The sequence below is a fragment of the Erinaceus europaeus genome, chromosome 9 (assembly GCF_950295315.1).
Source record: "Erinaceus europaeus chromosome 9, mEriEur2.1, whole genome shotgun sequence".
Lineage (NCBI taxonomy): Eukaryota > Metazoa > Chordata > Mammalia > Eulipotyphla > Erinaceidae > Erinaceus > Erinaceus europaeus.
Window position 1 is genome coordinate 50,388,221 of NC_080170.1, and position 21,842 is coordinate 50,410,062.

General features: G+C 41.7%; 1 protein-coding gene across 6 annotated transcripts in view; it reads left to right on the forward strand.

The window, feature by feature from the left end:
- Positions 1-1,674: 1,674 nt before the first annotated feature.
- Positions 1,675-21,842, forward strand: part of DNM3 (dynamin 3) — a 392,696-nt gene continuing 372,528 nt past the window's right edge. For 5 of the 6 annotated variants that reach the window (XR_009551586.1, XM_060197878.1, XM_060197876.1 and 2 more), the window contains exon 1: positions 1,676-2,003. Coding sequence is in view for 5 of the 6 variants with exons in the window: in XM_060197878.1 (XP_060053861.1) it covers positions 1,843-2,003 (161 nt within the window). In the remaining variant the exon portion in view is untranslated. Of the gene's footprint in view, positions 2,004-21,842 lie in introns of all 6 variants that reach the window. The other variant, XM_060197877.1, reaches the window with a different exon arrangement.

Sequence of the window (21,842 nt, forward strand, 5' to 3'; positions counted from 1 at the left end):
ACTTTCTTCTATAGTTGTGGGTTGTCTGCAGTTTGGTGCCCTAACAGAGTCGCTGTGACTTGTGACATTTCTGCTCTTGATTGCTTGGACTACTTCAGTGGGTGCATGCATACTAAGTTATTCATTCATCCTTTTGATGGGCATTTGGACTGTGCTCAGTTGTTTGATTATCTTTAATTATATGTATCGTGTGTGTGTGTGTGTGTGTGTGTGTGTGTGTGTGTGACTGGACCTTGTACATTTTTGATTTCATTGCTTCGGGCCACTTTTCCACTCAGAGAGAAGGAGAAAAATCATAGCACCAGAATACCATTTGGTACCACAGCATCTCCCTTCTAGTGCTGGATGGGGCTAGAATCTGGAGCTGTGGCCTCCAGCAAGGTGCACACCCTGCTATCTCTCCACCCCCATTGTTACCATTTTTATGCAAATCACTGTAGGACTAGAGGCAAGTGTATAACATTTAATACCGACAAGAGGAAAAAAAGATAAGTGCAGTATAGATAAACTGAGTCAGGTATCTGTGGGGCATACAGCTGGTAAGCTTCAGGAACAGCTGCAGTACAGTATAAGGCACAGGAGAGGTGGGTCAGTGATGTGGCTTTCTGGAGTTGCTAGCTATTCTGTGAAGGGAAAGTACTGGGAACCCTTGAAGAGAACACAGAAAATAAAGGCAAGAAAATGGCCATGAATGAGATCGATGTGTGGAAAGAGGAACCCTCTAAGGCTGCAGAGCAGCATGACCACTTACTTTTGTATTCCTTCACCAGACCCAGGAGCTAGAGTCATGTCACAGTTTGCTGAATCTCATGAATCTAGTGACCAACAGACCACTTTGAAGGAGTTGGACTGGAAGTAGAACTGGCTCAAGGAGTCTGAAGGTGGTGAATTGAAGAGGGAGGCCTTCTCTTAAGCAGGGTTGGAAGCTTGGTCATCAGAGATGACTAATGGGCTAGGATCAGGTCTCTTGGCAGGGCTTGAAGATGCATGTCCACTTCAGCAGGCAGGCCTCCCTGAGGAGTCAGGTTTTGGTTGAGAGAAAGGGGGACTTCCTTCGGGGCAGTGTCTTGTGATTAGGTACTGGCGACTCTGGCAGAAATCCTTCTGAGCCTGTGGGGAATTAGGGCATGCTGCACAGGTTTTTTTTTTTTTCCTCCTGGGTTATCGCTGGGCCTAGGTACCTGCACTATGAATCCACTGCTCCTGGCAGCCATTTTCTCCCCTTTTTTTGGGGGGGGGGGTTTAGGACAGAGAGAAATTGAGAGAGGAGGGGGAGATAATGAGAGAGAAAATAGACACCTGCTCACCACTGGTGAAACGACCCCCACTTCAGTTGGGGAGTCGGGGGCTCGAACCGGGATTCCTGAGCTTCGTACTTTGTGCTTTTACAAGGGTTTCGTAGCTGCTGAAAGGGAGCGGGGCTGCCAGCTTCTGCAAACTTTATGCAACGTCCTGATCTAGAGTTGACACGGTCCGGGGCAGCAGGGCACAGAGCCGGTGGCACGTGCCCGCAGCTGGGGGGCACTGCAAGAGCGGAGAGGCAGGACTGGGCATCTTGGGGGTGGGGCTACCTGTGGGGCGGGGTCCAATTAGGCCACGCCCTCATCTGCCCCCGCGAGGGACTCTGGGCGGGGTGATGCCGGAGACAGATCACGCCCCCTTCTGCCCACGCAGGCGCGCTGCAGGCCGTTAGCTGTCAGGCACCGAGCGGCGGGCGGGCTGTAGGATCTGCTCTTTTGCAGGTTCGCGTCCCTGAGGGTCCACTCCTGCGCAGCGGCAGCCCGGGCAGCTTGGTTTCGACTCCCGGGCAGGTAGCAGCAGTGGATAGGGAGCCGCTGCAGGATGGGGAACCGGGAGATGGAGGAGCTAATCCCACTGGTGAACAGGCTGCAGGACGCCTTCGCAGCGCTGGGGCAGAGCTGCCTGCTGGAGCTGCCGCAGATCGCCGTGGTGGGCGGCCAGAGCGCCGGCAAGAGCTCGGTGCTCGAGAACTTCGTGGGCAGGTGAGCGCGCAGGCTCCCGGCTCTGGGCCGTTGGGTTGGGGGTCGGTTCAGCGCGGGCAGGGTCCTCTGGATTTGGGCATCTTCTGACACCTCCCCTCCCCGCGGGCCCGTGAGCCTTTCTCATCCTGCCATACAAAGCAAAGCCACTTCCTCCCTTGGGCGGGAGAGAGGGCTCGCCTGCAGATTGACCTCCAGCCCCCCGCAGGTGCCCCCGCCCCCGCCAGATGCGGGAAGCTGCGGGGATGCGGGGCGCGCCCGGGCTCTTCTCAGCCACTCTGCTGCGAGTCCAGCTCCACACGTTGCTTTTTCGTGCAGACCCTCCACCCCACCCCAGGCTCCTGAGGTCCTCCTCCAACCCTACCCCCCTCACCCCTATATCGCTCACCCCCCCCCCCCCCCCGCCCGCCCATGCTCGCTGCCCTCGGGCCCCAAGTCGCAGACGGATATCGCCAGCCCTAGGCTTGAAGAGGGTGCGAGGGGACCTGCCTTGAGAAAGCCCTTGTTTGCTGTGGCCATCGAGCTCCATCTAGCACCTCCCCCCCTCCGCCCCCAGCCTCACCCCCACCCCTCAGGTGCAGGGGAAGAAAAGGCGGTGTGTTCTGCGCACCTAGCCCCCTCGGGCGATGTCGGGAAGCCGAGGCCCAGACTCCGGCGGGGGCAGGGAAGGTCCAAACGCCGTGTCATCCCACATCCTCCGGGGCTGCTCGGCCTGGTCCCCACGCTCTCCGTGTCTCCTCCCCCAGCGGCATGTTTCCATTCTCCCCCAGTCCTGCCAGCCTTCGCGAGGCGGAGTCCAAAGGATGCTCAGGGCCCTCTTCCCTGACTGTGAATGCAGAAACAGCTCTAGAATCGATTTTTCTTTTTCTTCTTCTTACTTTAATTTTAATTTATTTTTACCCCCATTGCATTGGGAATCAGCTTTTCCCTTGAGCCATCCAGAGATTAAGTTCCCTTAGCTCAACCGCAGACAGTTGATAAGAAAGGTCAATTTGCAAGTGTCTGCAAAACAGTAACCTGTCCCTAGTAGTGAGCCAGGTAGGAGGGACAGCGCCTGGTGAAAGGGCCCTAGCAGGGATCGACCAGATGTGATACCTGACTTCAAGTGGCTGCTTAGGGATTTGGGTTTAGGAGGTTCCTGTTTCCCTTTTGTTTTGTTTGTTAATGTTTGGTGATGTATAAAATTCTGACACCCCTACATCTGAGTGCCACTGTCTCTAAAACACATATTCTTCTCTTCTCTCACCTGATGCTCTGTCTCTGGATGATACTCCTTTTTCCCTGAGTGAACTCAAAAATCAAGAAACCTATTGAAGTGAATTTATGAAATTTGGTCCATATCTTGGGAGAAGTCACTTGATCACTGGACCTTATTTTACATAGTGAGATGAGTGGCAGCAGAGCATTTTGTCTACGTCATCACTGAGAAGGCACAGATGAATGTGTGATTTCAGACAGACACACAGTAGTCACATACTGAGGGGTTACTGCTTTTAATTTGTTGCCAATGAGATTCACTATATATTATATTTATTTATTATTTTTTAAAAATTTTTTATATTTTTTATTTTCTCTTTTATTGTTGTTGTAGTTATTGATGTCATCATTGTTAGATAAGACAGAGAAATGGAGAGGGGAAGGGAAGACAGAGAGGAGGAGAGAAAGACAGACACCTGCAGACCTGCTTCACTGCCTGTGAAGCGATGCCCTTGCAGGTGGGGAGCTGGGGGCAGGAACCAGGATCCTTACTCCGGTCCTTGCATTTCGCACCACCTGCACTTAACTTGCTGCGCTACTGCCTGACTCCTTGAGATTCACTAAATTTTAACTGATGTTTTGAGAAAAGTGATTTGGGCAGGGTTTGGGGAAACAAGTGGTTATACGTTGGCTATGTTTATTTTTATTTTTCAAACTCCCGAGAATTCAACATAATACCATTAATGGTCATTTAACTATTGATACTTTTATTTTGTAAACAGATACTTGATTATTATAATTGTATTTAAATGCAGTTACTATAATTTAATGAATATTTTACATGTTCAATTAGATGAGCTTATAGTATAAGTGCATGGTGTGAAGAACTTTTGAAACTAATGCCAATTCTATACATATATTTAAAGTCTGCTTTTCATATCTTAACACACCTACCCCACCTAAGATACTACATTACGGCTATACACATTTCTTCACATTCTCATTTATAATTTAATTATGATTTGATTCTCAAAATAAGATAAAAAGATGTGAAATATTTTCACTTGAGAAATTTTATGATCAGATAAAAAATAGAGACATTATAAATATTATACAAATCAAGAGAATTTACCAGAGTGCATGTTATACTTTTAAGCTTTACCAATAATTAATTACTGATAGGGTGGCAAATCAAAGAACAGGAGAGAATAATTTAGTAGATATGTAAAGACTTTACTATCTGTAGAGATGACACACTTGCCTAGCAGAATTTATATGTTAGGAAAAAATTTAATTAAAAAGGTCACTTGACTTTAATAAAGGTTTGTGGCCTTACATTGTTGAGGAATCTAATTTCTCATTATAAGCTACCCTTAGGGAAAAGGGAGTTCTTTATTTCATGAGAGTCATTTTTGGTGGGACAAAACTGTACTATATTCTGCTACATATTTTTTTAAATCATCCAGAATCTTGGCATAAAGATAAAGATTACTCTTCCCTCTAAGAATGAGACTTTCCTCTTTTACATATAGCTATTTTCATTTGAATACCTATGCTCAAATTATGCATATAGTCACAAAACATGGCCACTGCTGTGTAAATTAACAGTGTTTGTTCATTGCTTCAGCTTGTTCTCTTCAAAATAGTGATATACTTTCCTCAGTATTTAGCAGTCTGTATTTAGTGGGTGAATTGTATCTTAGAGCTATATCTTCTCTGAAATAGTTTGCTCATAATTATTTTATCTTTGATACCACTAAATGGATTCCGTAGCTATAAAACTAATTTTGGGTGACAAGTTTGAGATTGTTATGAATAAGATGAGTCATGAATGAAGCACTTGTTTGTGATTTTCTTGCTGAAGTGATGAATTTACATATTAATGTGATATAGTATGAGTAACCAGATTGTTCTTTTGGTTGCTCAGAGGAGGTAGATGCTGGCAGTCAGAGACAGCTTAGTTCTGATGAATAGAAGCTGGGGCTCAGAGGCTGAACATGGGGGTTTATGAGTCTGCCCATTGATTTCCTTTGTATGCTGAAGAACTGAATTTATTCTGCTATTTTCACATCATAAGAACAAACAAACAAACAAACAACAAAAACAACAATGTGTGAGGACCATTGATGCCAATCGTGTTTTTTTTTTATTTTTTTTTTAACCAGAGCATTGTTCACCTCTGGCTTATGGTGGTGCAGGGATTGAACCTGGGACTCTGGAGCCTCAGGCATGAGAGTCTGTTTGCATAACCATTATGCTATCTACCCTCTGTCTGCCAATTGTGTTTTAATATTTGTTGCATGCTTGCTGTGTATCAGGTGCTATTGTAGGAGCTTTTGTATGAATACTCTGATTTAATCCTTATGAAACCTCAGGAGGAAGGTCCTCCTTTGAGTTCTGTTGTACAGAAGAGGAAATTGAGATTTAGAGAGTTTGGGTAACATGTGAAAGGCTAATTTAAAATAGAAACAGTGGAAGTAGGATACAACTGGAGGTGCTAGGTCTTCTAGCCTCTGTTCTTAAATGTCTGTACTATGCCAGCCTCTCCACACTAAACCTTTACTTTCTAAATCCTCTAAGCACCTCCTCCAAATTGAGAACTATCAATTCCTCCCATACCCTTATACTATTTAAAAATATATATATTATTGCCAACAGGGTTATCACATTTCTGGTGGTCAGGGCCTGCACTATAAATCCATTGCTCCTGGTGACCATTTTTTTTCTTTTTAAAATTTTTAAAAAGTTTATTTTATAGGACAGAGAAAGTGAGAGGGAAGGGGAAGACAGATTATGAAGCAACCCTTGTACTGGTGGGGAGTGAGGGCTCTACTCCTAGAGACTTTTAAAAAAAAATTATTTATTTATAAAATGGAAACACTTGACAAGACCACAGGATAAGAGGGGTACAATTCCCACCAGCAGAAGTTCATATTCCATCCCCTCCCCTGATAGCTTTCCTATTTTTTTTAACCCTCTGGGAGTATGGGCCCAGGGTCATTATGGGGTGCAGAAGGTGGAAGGTCTGGCTTCTGTAATTGCTTCCCTGCTGAACATTGGTGTTGGCAGGTCGATCCATACTCCCAGTCTGCCTCTCTCTCTCCCTAGTGGAAAAGATAGCTTTCCTGTTTTTTTTTTTTTTTTTTTAACCCTCTGGGAGTATGGACCCAGGGTCATTATGGGGTGCAGAAGGTGGAAGGTCTGGCTTCTGTCATTGCTTCCCTGCTGAACATGGGTGTTGGCAGGTCGATCCATACTCCCAGCCTGCCTCTCTCTTTCCCTAATGGGCCAGGGCTCTGAGGAAGCTGAGCTCCAGGGCACATTGGTGGGGTTGTCTGTCTAAGGAAGTCCAATTGGCATCATGGTAGCATCTGGAACCTGGTGGTCGAATTTCCCAGTTTAACCTCTTTCTTTGATCACACTGAAAAGTATACAAAGAAGCTATATTAATACTTTTGCTCGTGTTTATCTGTATGTCTACTTTGTTTCATTTTGCAGAGGTCTTGAGGCAGCCTTTGAGATGAAAACAGCATTAGTTAAAATACAAGTTTTTTTTTTTTTTCCTGTGTGACCATATTAGAGATTCTTGAAGGTAGTGCTAGGATGTCATTGGGTTGTTTCATTTTAGTATGTGTAGTGCATATAACTTGCTTATGGAGATGTATAACTTGCTTATGGAGATATAAGTAAAAACTGTACTAGCTAACATGCACAGGGTTTTTAAAAATGTACTTGTTGGACATTAGTTCTTCAATGCTAATTATATAGGCAGAGGGGGTCCACATTACTTGTGATTAATGTGATCAAAGGTTTTTAAAAAGTGACTTGAGGCAAGCTCATTTCAGTATGGATAGAGCCAAATGATGGATGTTTATTTAGTTGTTAGTGTTCTAAAGATAGAGATATTGATTCTCATATTAAAGTTATTTTGTAGGAGAAACCAAACTTAAAAAATGAGTTACTTAAGGGCTGGGGTGTAGTTCCATGGTAGAGTACATTTGTGGCATTATACATGGTTCTGGGTTTGATCCCTGGTAACATACACACACCATTGATGCTATTGTTGAGTGGACAAGACCATTTAATTAAAAGAACTCTCAGTTATTTGTGTGATTTAGACAGACATTAGTCTTTTTTTTTTTTTTAGGATTCCCCTTTACCAATGGGTAATTAATATTTTATTTTATTTCTTTATTATTGGGGAATTAATGTTTTACATTCAACAGTAAGTAAAATAGTTTGTACATGCATAACATCCCCCAGTTTCCCATATAACAATACAACCCCCACTAGATCCTTTGAATCCTTCTTGGACCTGTATTCTCCCCACCCACCCACCCACCCCAGAGTCTTTTACTTTGGTGCAATACGCCAATTCCATTTCAGGTTCTACTTGTATTTTCTTTTCTGATCTTGTTTTTCAACTTCTGCCTGAGAGTGAGATCATCCCATATTCATCCTTCTGTTTCTGACTTATTTCACTCAGCATGATTTTTTCAAGGTCCATCCAAGACTGGCTGAAAACGGTGAAGTCACCATTTTTTACAGCTGAGTAGTATTCCATTGTGTATATATACACCACAACTTGCTCAGCCACTCATCTGTTGTTGGACACCTGGGTTGCTTCCAGGTTTTGGCTATTACAAATTGTGCTGCTAAGAACAAATGTGTACACAGATCTTTTTGGATGGATATGTTGGGTTCCTAAGGATCTATCCCCAGGAGAGGAATTGCAGGATCATAGGGTAGGTCCATTTCTAGCCTTCTGAGAGTTCTCCAGACTGTTCTCCACAGAGGTTGGACCAATTTACATTCCCACTAGCAGTGTAGGAGGGTTACACCCTCTCCAGCATTTGCTGTTGATACCTTTTCTAATGTATGACATTCTCACAGGAGTGAAGTGGTATCTCGTTGTTGTCTTGATTTGCATTTCTCTGACAATCAGAGACTTGGAGCATTTTTTCATGTGTTTCTCAGCCTTTTGGATCTCTTCTGTGGTGAATATTCTGTCCATGTCCTCTCCCCATTTTTGGATGGGGTTATTTGTTGTCTTGTTGTTGATTCTGGCAAGCTCTTTATATATGTTGGTTATTAACCTCTTGTCTGATGTATGGCATGTAAAGATCTTCTCCCATTCTGTGAGGGGTCTCTTGGTTTGGGTAGTGGTTTCTTTTGCTGTGAAGAAGCTTTTTAATTTGATGTAGTCCCATAGGTTTATACTTGCCTTAGTCTTCTTTATAATTGGATTTGTTTCATTGAAGATGTCTTTAAAATTTATGCGGAACAGAGTTCTGCCAATATTTTCCTCTAAGTATCTGATAGTTTGTGGTCTAACATCCAAGTCCTTGATCCACTTGGAATTTACTTTTGTATTTGGTGAAATACAGTGATTCAGTTTCATTCTTCTGCATGTTTCAACCCATTGTTTCCAACACCATTTGTTGAAGAGACTCTGCTTTCCCCATTTAATAGTCTGGGCTCCTTTGTCAAGGATTAGATGTCCATAGGTGTGGGGGCAAGACAGACATTATTCTATTCCTGAATTCTTTGATTTCATGAGAGAATTTTGAAAAGTTTTTAAGAGTTAGTTGCAAATGAGATTAAGCACACAAATAGTCTCATTAATGAAACTTCTTAGTTCAAAATAGGTTATTTATTGAAGGGTTAGATTTTATGCAAGTCTTTTATAACAGCACTGCTCACCTCTTGCTACTGATCGTGTGGGGGATTGAACCTGCAGTCTGGGAGATTCAAGGATGAAAGCTGCTTTTAATAACCCTTATGCTATCTTCCCACCCAGATTTTATGAAAGTATAAAAACATCTACCTTGGTGACTATTTTTCAACACATAGCTGATGAGTATTATAGTTATTAGATAATTGAATGCTAACAGTAACAGTGTGATACTGGTTAAAGTCACCCTTCACAGTTCCCAAAGGACTATTTAAATAGTGCATCAGAAATATGAACTTTTTTTTGCCTTCAATTGTTCTATACTGAAATTAAGTTATATTTTTTTACTGACTAACATTACCTAATGCACTTTTAGGTTATCACAAGTTTATAGTAGCTAAGATATAATGACCACAACTAATCAAATTCTTTTCTGTTCATAATGTCAGAGAAGCACACAGAGAGGTGAACTGAACCATCAGGCTATCTTTGCTTTCAAATTTACTTGTTATGGACAGATATCAGAAAACACACTTGAAAAAAATAAAAATGAAAAAAAAAAAAAGAAAATGCACTTGATTAATTCTTTTTTTTTTTTTGGTTCTTTTTCTTTTCTTCTTTTTTTTTTTTAGCTGAAAACTCATGCACAAGATATATGTTTTTTTTTCCTTTTCCTAGACCATTTCTTCATTCAGAGAGAGAGAGAGAGAGAGAGAGAGAGAGAGAGAAAGAATGGAGAGAGAAAGAAATCCAGGTGGTGGAGCACCTGGTGGAGTGCAAGTGTTACAATGCACAAGGACCAGATTTGAGCCCCCGGCCGCCACCTGCAGGGAAAAGCTTCACAAGTGGTGAAGCAGGGTTGCAGGTGTCTGTCTCTCTCCCTCTTTATCACTTCTCCCCTCTTGACTTCTGGCCGTCTTTATCCAAATAAATAGATAATTTTTAATAAAAAAAGGGAAAGAGTAAGAATGGAGGAGACATTACAGCACCAGAAATTCCTCTAGTGCTGTAGCACCTCCTATGTGGTGCCTGGATTTGAACTGGGCCTTATATATGACTAGACACTGGCCCTACATGTGTGAGATATTCTATAACCCTTAATAATTATTTTCCCCAGAACATTGCTCACCTCTGGCTTATGATGGTGTTGGGGACTGAACCTGGGACCTTGGAGTCTCAGGCATAAAAGTCTTTTTGCCAGTATGTAATCTCCCCAAGCCCCAAACTTTTTTTTTTTTTTTTTTTTAGTAAGAGTATTCATTTTTTTTTATTTTTTGGGCCTCCAGGGTTATTGCTGGGGCTCCATGCCTGCACTGCAAATCTACTGCTCCTGGAGGCTATTTTTTCTTTTTTATTGCTCTTATATTTATCATTGTTATTATTATTGTTGTTATTGCTGTTCTTGTTGTTGGATAGGACAGGGAGAGAAATCGAGACAGGAAGGGAAGACAAGACAGGGGGAGAGAAAGACAGACACCTGCAGACCTACTTCATCGCTTGTGAAGCGACCTTCCTGCAGGTGGGGAGCGGAGGGCTTGAACCAGGATCCTTGAGCCGGTCCTTGCTCTTTGCGCCATATGCGCTTAACCTGCTGCACTACCGCCGGACCTCAAGAGTATTCTTTTTTAAAAAAATATTTGATTGATTTGAGAGAGAGAGAGAGAGAGAGAGAGAGAGTCATCTACTGTAGCAGGGCCAGGGGATTGAACCTGAATCGTTGTGCACTTAATGTGTCTTCTCAACCAAAAGCACCACCTGCTCCTTAGTTTTTTACTTAATAATTAAATTGGGCAAGGTGGGGATAGATAGCATAATGGTTCTGCAAAGAGACTCTCATGCCTGAAACTCCAAAGTCCCAGATTTAATCTCCTGTGCCACCATAAGCCAGAGCTGCTCTGGTAAACAAACAAAAAAGCAATTGGACAATTACTTGAAACTTTTGAGAAATAGAAAGTTAATGAATAGCCAAGTTAGATGGCTACGGGGTTCACTCTTAATAGAACATACATTTAGTCTGTCTGGTTTTTGTTAGGAAGTGTATTTTGCTACGGCTAGTACATGGACTTAAATTATTATGTTTTACTTATTATTTATTTATTTTTTACCGGGGCACAGCTTAGCTCTGGTTTATGGTGGTGTGAAGGATTGAACCTGGGACTATGGAGCTTCAGACATGAGTCTCTTTGCATAACCATTATTGTATCTACTCCTGCCCTACTTATTATTTAATTTATAATTTTTATTTTTTTATATTTAAAAAAGGAGATATTAACAAAACCATAGGATAAAAGGGGTACAACTTCACACAATTCCCACTACCAGATCTCCATATTCCATCCCCTCCTCTGATAGCTTTCCTGTTCTTTATCCCTCTGGGAGTATGGACCCAAGGTCATTGTGGGATGCAGAGGGTGAAAGGTCTGGCTTCTGTAATTGCTTCCCTGCTGAACATGGACGTTGACTGGTTGATCCATACTCCCAGTCTGCCTTTCTCTTTCCCTAGTAGGGTGGTCCTCTGGGGAAGTGGAGCTCCAGGTCACATTGGTGGGATCGTCTGTCCAGGGAAGTTTGGTCGGCATTATGCTACCATCTGGAACCTGGTGGCTGAAAAGAGAGTTAACATACAAAGCCAACCAAACAAGTTATTGACTAATCATGAACCTAAAGGCTGGAATAGTGCAGATGAAGTGTTGGGGGGGTCCTCCATTTTGTAGATATCTAGTAGGTATATTGTAGTTATAAGAGATGACTGCAAGCAGCTGGAAAGAAATGATATTCTTCTCCTCTCTTGCCAGAGCCAAGTTAAGAGAGCCCTTGGCTAATGCACTATATAAACTAGTTCAATTTAATTTATTTGTGACCAAAGCTTTGCCCACCTCTAAGTCTATTTTGCAATGTCTTACACACTCAGCATCAGTTTAAACATCTGAATGGGTTGTGTTGAACTGAATACATTTTTGTAAATTTTTTATTATCTTTATTTATTTGATAGAGACAGCCAGAAATTGAGAGAGAGTGGGGAAATAGAGATGGAGAGAAAGAGAGACACCTACAGCCCCGTTTCACTACTCATGAAGCTTTCCCCCTGTAAGTAGGGACCCAGGGCTTGAACCCCTATCCTTGCACATTGTAACATGCGCTCTCAACTAGGTGCACCAATACTCAGCCCCAACTGAATACATTTTTGTAAAGCAGAGGGAAGGAGGTGGAGAGAGTACTGTTTAGCTTTGTGGGGTGGCAAGTGTGGACCTGTTGTCACATCCATGCCTTACACACCTGTTCTCACTTTCCAATGTCAGTTGCTTGGTAATGAAACTTGGATTAGATAGTCAAGAATTTGAGCAGGATATCGAGGTTAAAAAGTGGCCAGACTGGGAGTTAGCCTTGGAAATGACTTCCACTGGAGCTCTTGAGAAGTATGGACAGATCAGCCAGCATGTATTTGCTGAGTTCTAAGTCTACTGAGTAAAACCATATGAACGTAGGTATGAACGTAGAGATGGCAGTGCTTATATAAAAGGAGAACAGACCATATAACCTCTAGAACCATACTTTTTAAATATGTTTGTCAAATGAAGGCAGCGGGTACAACACATCTAATTTGGGAGGCAATAATTCATACTATGTCAGCTTATTTGTAGATTTTTACAAAATAAAGCAACCTTGATAAATGAACATTCTGAAGTTGAATCAGAATAGAAATGGAAAACAGACAACATAAGCATTTATAATGTTATTTGATGCCCAACATCATTTTAGCTCAAGGCTGCATGTACTTAAGTATCACTGTCAAAGCAGGGAGGTGGTGATCTGTGTCTGACTTGACAACAAGGCATTGAATTTAGACTGTCACTTTATCACTAGGAGATACTGGATATTGGAGAGGGTCCAAGAGAAGAAGAGCAGGAAAGAAAAGAGGTTGGAGAGATAGAGGATGTAACTGGATACAGCCAAGGCCAGTTGAGAGTGGGATGGATCACACTGATTGTTTTTTTTCTTTAATAATTAGTACATCCTTTTTTAAATGTTTTTTTTTTTTTCCTCCTCCAGGGTTATTGCTGGGCTCGGTGCCTGCACCATGAATCCACCGCTCCTGGAGGCCATTTTTCCCCCCTTTTGTTGCCCTTGTTGTAGCTTCCTTGTGGTTATTATTATTGCCCTTGTTGACGCAATTCGTTGTTGGATAGGACAGAGAGAAATGGAGAGAGGAGGGGAAGACAGAGAAGGAGAGAGAAAGATAGACACCTGCAGACCTGCTTCACCGTCCGTGAAGCGACTCCCCTGCAGGTGGGGAGCTGGGGGCTCGAACCGGGATCCTTACTCCGTTCCCTGCGCTTTGCGCCACATGCGCTTAACCCACTGTGCCACCGCCCGACCCCCTTAAATGTTATTTTTATTTAATACTTTATTTATTGGATAGAGGCAGAAGTCAAGAAGGGAGGGGGAAATAGGGGGAGATCGAGAGAGGGATGCCTACAGTATTCTTCACCACTAGAAAAGTTTTTCCCCTGCAGGTAGGCACTGGGGACTTGAACCTATGTCTCTGTGCATGGTAATTTATGGTCTCAAACAGGTGCAGCACTGCCCAGCCCCCTCACTGATTGCACTATAAGAGCCTCTAAGGCACTCAGACTCAAGGGAGGTGGAATTCTAATTTTCCTTTTAAGAGTAAGACATTTAACAAAAGAGGTGGAGTAAACTGAAGCTAAAAATGTCAGAGAACACAATATAATGGCAAATAGGAATGGGATATGCTTGGATTATGTATGGAAGAGTAAGGGTAGGTGGTCTGGGAAGTGGCACAGTGGGTAAAGGGTTGAACTCTCAAGCATGGGGTCCTGAGTTCAACCCCCAACAGCACATGCACCAGAGTGATGTCTGGTCCTTTCTCCTCCTATCCTGCTCATTAATAAATAAATAAATATAAAAAAAGAAAAGTAAGGGTAGTAGACTTGCTCAAGATTGTTTACATTTTTTGTGTTAAATTAGAAAGCTTATTAGTATCATTTTGTAGTTTTTTGATTTTTTTTTTCTTTTTTTGGTCATACATAGCTTGGCTTTTGTAGTATCCATAGTAAAGACTGGTATTCACTAGGTTCTTTAAGACGCTTTCTCCTGGCTTTATTTTTGCTAACTTCCGGGAGGTTCATTAGGATACAGAAAAACAGAGCATGTTGGGTTTGGAACATGGTGTTCAGATGTCGGAGTCCTGGTGTCAGTCCATCATCTTCTCTTCCTCCTCTTAATTGTTCAAAGGTTCCTCCCTCTGACTCCTCTTTCATCCACTTCCTTCAGACTGTCTTCTCCTGAACACTCCTCTCCAGAGCTTGTGGTAGCCTGGCAGCAGTGATAATCACCCCTACCCCTCACATACAGTACTGGAAGGGAACAGGAAGCAGGTTTTACTCAGACTTCAGCCAGGTAATTTGGTAAAGTTAATATATTCTGGAGTAAACTGTGATTTAGAGAACAGATAACCCAGAAAAGGAATAAATTTGATAGGTGCTTTCACACATCATTCATCATTTTTACTAAGTGGGCATTACTAGAAAGTTGTGTCTGGGCATAAACAGAAGCAAACCTTGCTTCAGCCAAGACAAGCTTCTGAAAATGTGTGTAGAAATAAATAGTAAACAATGAATTTTTGGGGGTTATATTGCTATATGGATAACTGAGAAATGTTATGCATATACAAACTATTTACTGTTGAATGTAAACATTCATCCCCCATAAAGAAATTTAAATAAATAAATAAATAAATAAAATCTTTAAAATAAAATAAATAAATAGACAACAACAACAAAAAGAATTTGACTGTATTTGGAGTATTGCGCCAAAGTGAAAAACTCAGGGTGGAGGGTGAGGATAGATTTTCAGCTTCACTATAGGGGGGTGGGGGTAGGGACACAGACCTTTGGTGGTGGGCATGGTGTTAATATACACTCCTATTAGCTAAAGTAAAAATTAAAAAAAAATGAAAAGGTCATTTTAAGAGAATGGGTGAATTTTTTTTTTCTGCTTTAAAAAAAATTTTTTTTTTTTTTTGTGCCTCCAGGGTTATTGCTGATTCTCGGTGCCTGTACTATAAATCCACTGCTCCTGGAGGCTATTTTTCCCATTTTGTTGCCTTTGTTACCCTTATTGTCGTTATTATAATTGTTGTCATTGCTGTTGTTGTTGTTGGATAGGACAGAGAGAAATGGAGAGAGGAGAGGAGACAGAGAAGGGAGGAGAAAGATAGACACCTGCAGACCTGCTTCACTGCTTGTGAAGCGACTCCCCTGGAGGTGGGGAGCCAGGGGCTCCAACCAGTATCCTTTCGCCAATCCTTGGGCTTTGCGCCATGTGCGCTTAACCCACTGTGCTACCGCTCGCCCCACCCTCGAATTTTTTTTTTTTTTAGTAAAATAAGAAAATGTATGTGGGTAGCAGAGCCTCACTCATCTTTTTGTTGGTTTGTTTCATAGTCTTACTTTTTGTGTGTTTATATTCTTCTTTTATAATTTTCTTTCTTAAATATTTATTTAGTCCCTTTTATTGCCCTTATTGTTTTATTGTTGTAGTTATTATTAATGTCGTTATTGTTGGATAGGACAGAGAGAAATGGAGAGAAGAGGGGAAGACAGAGAGGGGGAAAGAAAGATAGAAACCTGCTTCACCGCTTGTGAAGCGACTTTCCTGCAGGTGGGGAGCCCGGGGCTCGAACCGGGATCCTCAGGCTGGTCCTTGCGCTTTGCCCACCTGCCCCTTAACCCTCTCTGCTACCACCGACTCCCTGTATTTATATTCTTAGAGTGAGGCCCCATGATGTCAAAGAAATAATTATTTGATAGTTTATTAATATTTTTAAAATTTATTTTAATTTTATTTATTTTTAAAAATTTCTTTATTGAGGAATTAATGTTTTACATTCAACAGTAAATACCATAGTTTGTACATGCATAACATTTCCCAGTTTTCCATATAACAATACAACCCCCACTAGGTCCTCTGTCATCCTTTTTGGACCTGTATTCTCCCCCACCACCCACCCCAGAGTCTTTTACTTTGGTGCAGTATGCCAATTCCAGTTCAGGTTCTACTTGTGTTTTCTCTTCTGATCTTGTAATAGTTTTTAAATTTAATTTTTACATGTGATTAATAGTAAACACATTATTTTAATCCCTAGTTTTAGCATGCCTTAATGTCATAAATATTTGCTGATGCTGGCTTGAAAGACAATAGTTCAGGGGTACAGCATTACACCTCTTCAAAATTCACGTGACCACACCACATCCTCCACCAAAGTAACACTGTCTCTTCTCCACAGTCCTCTGACCCCTCCCACCTTTTTCAACCTCTTGCCCTTTCGGTGACCTGAAGTCAGAGCCTCAGGGCTTGCTTGCATCTGGCTTTTGTCTATTCCTTTGCATTGTTTCATTGTGTCCCCACAATAGAGAGATTGTCTAGCATTTATCTTTTTCTTCTTGGCATATTTTACTTAGCTTGCCTCCTCCCCTACCCCGCTAGCTAGGAACATGTCATAGAAAGTGGCAAGATTTTCCTCTTTCTGATGGTTGAGCCGTATTCCATTCTATATGCATACCACTTCTTTGTCTTCTCATCTGATGTTTGGCACATGGGTGGTTTTCATACTGTGAGTAATCCTGCAGTGAACATAGAGGGGTAGATGTTCTTCTGGATTAATGTTAGTTAATGTTATTTAGTCACTTTGGAAAACCTAGAGGGGAGTTTATGAAAGAGGTAGCATTTGAAATGAGCATTAAAGAGTAAGAATTCGGTAGGGTGAGTTGGGCGTAGGCATAGAGCTCCCAGGTGGCAGCCTCCTCCTGACTCTAGAACTCAACCTTGCTTCTGCATTTGTTCACCCCATTCAAGTTTTCTGAGTGATTGTCACTCAGCTTTTGGTCCCTGAGATGGATTGCAAACTCCATATTGGTATCCCCCATAATATTTTATAAAACTGCCTTAGGTACTTATTTTTCACTAATAATTTTTTAAGAAATAAGATTTTTAGATTCATTTCGTATGAGTGAGTTTCACATGAGACAGGAAGTAGAGAGAGAAGAGAGGAGAGAGAGAGAGGAACCAGAGCACTACTTTGGTACATGTAGTACTGGGGATCAAACTGCGAACTCAAACATGTAAGTTTAGTGTGTTATTTATCTGGCTGGCAGTATTTTTTTTTCCTAATTCTTTTAATTTTTACTTATTTTATTGTCACCAGGGGTATCCCTGGGGCTTAGTGCCTGTACTATGAATTCATTGCTTTTAGTGCTCATTTTTCCTTTTTTCTCCCTCCCTTTTTATTATATTATGACAGAGAGAAACTGAGAGGGCAGAAGGTCGAGAGGGATAGTGAAAGAGAGACACTTAAAAACCTACTTCAAGTCCTCGGCTCCCCACCTGCACGGGAGTCGCTTCACAGGTGGTGAAGCAGGTCTGCAGGTGTCTTTCTCTTCCCCTCTCTGTCTCCCTTCCTCTCTCTATTTCTCTCTGTCCTATCCAACAACAATAACAACAATATTAATAACAATAACGATAAACAACAAGGGCAACAAAAGGGGAAAATTAAAAAAACAAAACCAAAAACAAACCTACTTCATGGGAGTTGGGCAGTAGCGCAGAGGGTTATGCACAGGTGGCTCAAAGCGCACCCGTAGTAAGGATCCTGGTTCGAGACCCCCAGCTCCCCACCTGCAGGGATGTCGCTTCACAAGTGGTGAAGCAGGTGTGCAGGTGTCTTGTCTTTCTCTTCCCCTGTCTGTCTTCCCCTCCTCTCTCCATTTCTCTCTGTTCTATCCAACAACAATGACATCAAGAACAACAATAACTACAACAATAAAACAACAGGGCGACAGAAAGGGAATAAATGAATAAATATTAAAAAAAAACCCTACTTCACCACTCATGAAGCTGCCTCACTGCAGGTGGGGAACAAGAGGCTCATGGCCAGGTCCTTGTACATGGTAACATGTGTCCACAAACAGGTGCGACACTGTCAGGCCACCTAAATTCTTGACCTGATACAAGAAGGATCGACACCAGGAGTGAAGACCATGTCATTTAGTAAGTTTTTATATGCGTGAACTAACTGGTTGGCTGAATGAAAGCTCTCAGCAGAATATTTGACGCTGTGCCTTAGTCTTCCTTGAAAACTGCAATTTTTTCCTAACCAGGGCACTATTCAGCTCTAATTATAGTGTTGTTGGGGATTGAACCTGCCCAGAAAGTCTTAAAAAAATTTTTTTTATGAGGTGGCTCTGTTGCACAATGGATAGTGCATTGGACTTCTAGTGACAAAATTTTTTAATTTTTATTTATTTATTGCACAGAGATAACCAGAAATTATGGGAGAAGAAGGTAACAAAGAGTGAGAGAGACAAAGACACCTGCAACACTGCTTCACCATTTGCAAAGCTTTTTCCCTGCAGGTGGGGACTGGGGGCTTGAACTCAGGTCCTTACTCATTGTGACATGTGTGCTCAACCAGGTGTGCCACCACTTTTATTTTTGCATAATCATTATGCAAAAATAAAAGTCCTTTTTTGCATAGCCACTAGGCTGTGGTCCTCTCAACTGTAATATAAGCATTTTCTTTTTTTAAAGTTATTGTATTTATTTTTTAAAATTTATTTATTTATTTATTTTTCCTTTTGTTATCCTTATTTGTTGTTGTTGTTGTAGTTATTATTGTCGTTGTTGTTAGATGGACAGAGAGAAATGGAGAGAGGAGGGGAAGACAGAGAGGGGGAGAGAAAGATAGATACCTGCAGACCTGCTTCACTGCCTGTGAAGTGACGCCCTGCAGGTGGAGAGCTGGGGGCTCAAATTGGGATCCTTAGGCCGGCCCTTGCGCCACTTGTGCTTAATCTGCTGTGCTGCCACCCACCTCCTATAAGCATTTTCTTTTTTTTATTTTTTATTTAATTTTTTTATTTATAAAAAGGAAACATTGACTAAACCATAGGATAAGAGGGGTACAACTTACACAGTTCCCACCACCAGAATCCCATCCCCTCCCCTCCCCTAATAGCTTTCCTATTCTTTAACCCTCTGGGAGTATGGACCCAAGGTCATTGTGGGATGCAGAATGTTGAAGGTCTGGCTTCTGTAATTGCTTCCCTGCTGAATATGGGCATTGACAGGTCGATCCATACTCCCAGCCTGTCTTTCTCTTTCCCTAGTGGGGAAGGGCTCTGGGGAAGCGGAGCTCCAGGACACATTGGTGGGGTTGTCTGTCCAGGGAAGTCTGGTTGGCATTATACTAGTATCTGGATCCTGGTGGTTGAAAAGAGAGTTAACTACAAAGCTAAACAAATTGTTGACCAATCATGGACCTAAATGCTGGAATAGTGCAGATGAAGAGTTGGGGGCCCTCCATTTTGTAGATAGCTAGTAGACATATTTTAGTTATATTCCAAAGGGCCTGTGGCTATACTAGAGGTTTTTTTTTTTTTTTTTTTTTGCCTGAGCCTAAAATCTGATATGCAGGTGGATCCTAATTTTTGTCTGGGGAGGTGATGTCATGGCTGGCAAAAGGACCAGAAAGCTGGTCAGGGAAGAGAGTCGCTACCAAATAAGGGAAAATAAGCATTTTTCTTAACCCTGCAAACCTATCTTGTATTCTTTTCCTGGGGGTGGTGGTGTTAGTGGTGGTGGTGGTGGTCACATTTTAACATCTACCCTTTTCAGAAAGCTGTTGACTCAGCATGTCCTTTCACAACCTTCCTTATGTGAACCCATGTGCCTGAGCTGAGGAACCAATTTGCTTTGAATTACACATGATCTTGACATTTGAAAGTAACACTGTGGCTGTATGTATAAGACTTGCTATCTGGATTCCTGGAGTTGGATTCAGTGGATCTAGAGCTATACCTAGTAATGAGAACTTCTCTTTTTTTTTTTTTAAATAAGTATTTTTATTTTAAATGAAAAAAATTTTTTGGTGAGAGAGAGAGAGAGAGAGAGAGAGAGAGAAAGAGAGACTGATTGATCAGAGCACCACTCAGCTTAAGTACATGCAGTGTTGAGATGTCATGCATCCAAGTCCTGTACTCTACAATGCAACAATTTCCCCCAGTAATCCATGTTTGTCAAATCTTTTCCTAGTCTTCTGATACGGTGTTTCTACAACTCTTGTGTCTGCAGCTGTGGATAAACAAAGGCTTCCTTTAGTTTTAGTACACTGGTACATCCATGTCAAAGTCACTGAACCAGTTTGATTTACTTAAAAAAATCTATTTTATTTATTTAATTAGAGAGACATAGAAAGAAAGAAAGTGTACAATACTGCTTGGCTCTGGTTTACAGTGGTGCTAGCGATTAAACCTGGGACCTCAGAGCCTCAGGCATGAAAATCTTTTGCATAATCAATATGCTGTCTCCTCAGCCCTTTTATTTGCTTTCTGAGTATCCCTGAAATTGACCATCATAGTTCCTATAGTCATGTCTGAATTGCCATAATCATCTTTCATCACAGGGACTAGCAATAGATAAAATGCTGGTTCCAATGATGGCAGAGGAGGACCTCGAGGGGATTGAATTGTTATGTGGAAAACTGAGAAATGTTACACATGTACACACTACTGTATTTTACTGTTGAATGTAAACCATTAATCTCCCCCAATAAATAAAATAAAATAAAATAAAATAAAAAATGCTGGTTCCATCTATTACCTTTTAGTCTACCCTTCACATAGCCAGAGCACAAGTGATATGGAGTTAAAATTAGATGCCATAATCTTGGTGAACAATGTTCTCTTCTGAATACCAGCAGCATAGAATATAGAATTCTTAGTGTGGGGAGTTGGGCTGTAGCGCAGCGGGTTAAGCGCAGGTGGCACTAAGCTCAAGGACCAGCGTCAGGATCCTGGTTCGAGCCCACGGCTCCCCACCTGCAGGCAGGTCCCTTCACAGGCGGTGAAGCAGGTCTGCAGGTGTCTGTCTTTCTCTCCCCCTCTCTGTCTTCCCCTCCTCTCTCCATTTCTCTCTGTCCTATCCAACAACAACAACATCAATAATAACTACAACAATAAAACAACAAGGGCAACAAAAGGGAATAAATAAATTAAATTAAATTAAAAAAAAAAGAAAAAAAAAGAATTCTTAGTGTGGTACAGGCTTCACAAGGCCCAGCCTCTCTAACTCCCCTGTTGTTCTTTGATTCCACTTCTCACATTTACTTGCTTCCCCATACTTCTCTGTGTTTGTTCATGTGAATCTCTTTATAGAAAGAACATTGTCATGGCTTTATTTTGTTTTATGCAGTATCAAAGAATGAATGCAGGGTTTCATGCTTGCATGAGGCTGAGTAGCTATTCTGCCCCAAATTTCTGTTGTTTATTTTTTAGAAAGAAAAAGAATCCCTTTCAGTCCCTGGCTGAGTTTTTCATTCATATATATATATATATTGCATATATATAAAGATAATCACTTCTGAGTTTTCCTGGTGCCACCATGGCAGGGGACATTCTCTACCTGGTAAACTCTCTCCAGACACTTTGCTATGTTTTTCAACTTAGAACCCACTGTATTTCATCTCTGAAAGATGCTAAAATTATAGGATGTGTCATTATTTTACACACAACTGAGAAAGAGAACAAAAGCCATTGTCAATTGAACAAAAACAGTCTTATCATTCAGAATTTTTGTTTTACATCGATTGTTTCATATTAATATCAGACACCAGAAATATATTTTTTTATCATATGTCACTCTTAGGCACCCAATAGCTGTAATTTTTCCCAAACTTGGTCACATGAGTTGAACTCTTGATTTACTCTCTAGTGTAAACGATTGACATCCATGCTTTCCCACCTCCTGCCATCCCTGTGCCATTATCAGTGATAATGGGGAAGCACTTCCTAAAGAGGTGCTTCTGGCAAGAGAGAATAGTTTGATTTCCTAGGAGGTAGGCTTTCTTCTAGCAGACCAGTTGTGGATTTCTTTGGTTCTTGCTTGTGGACCCA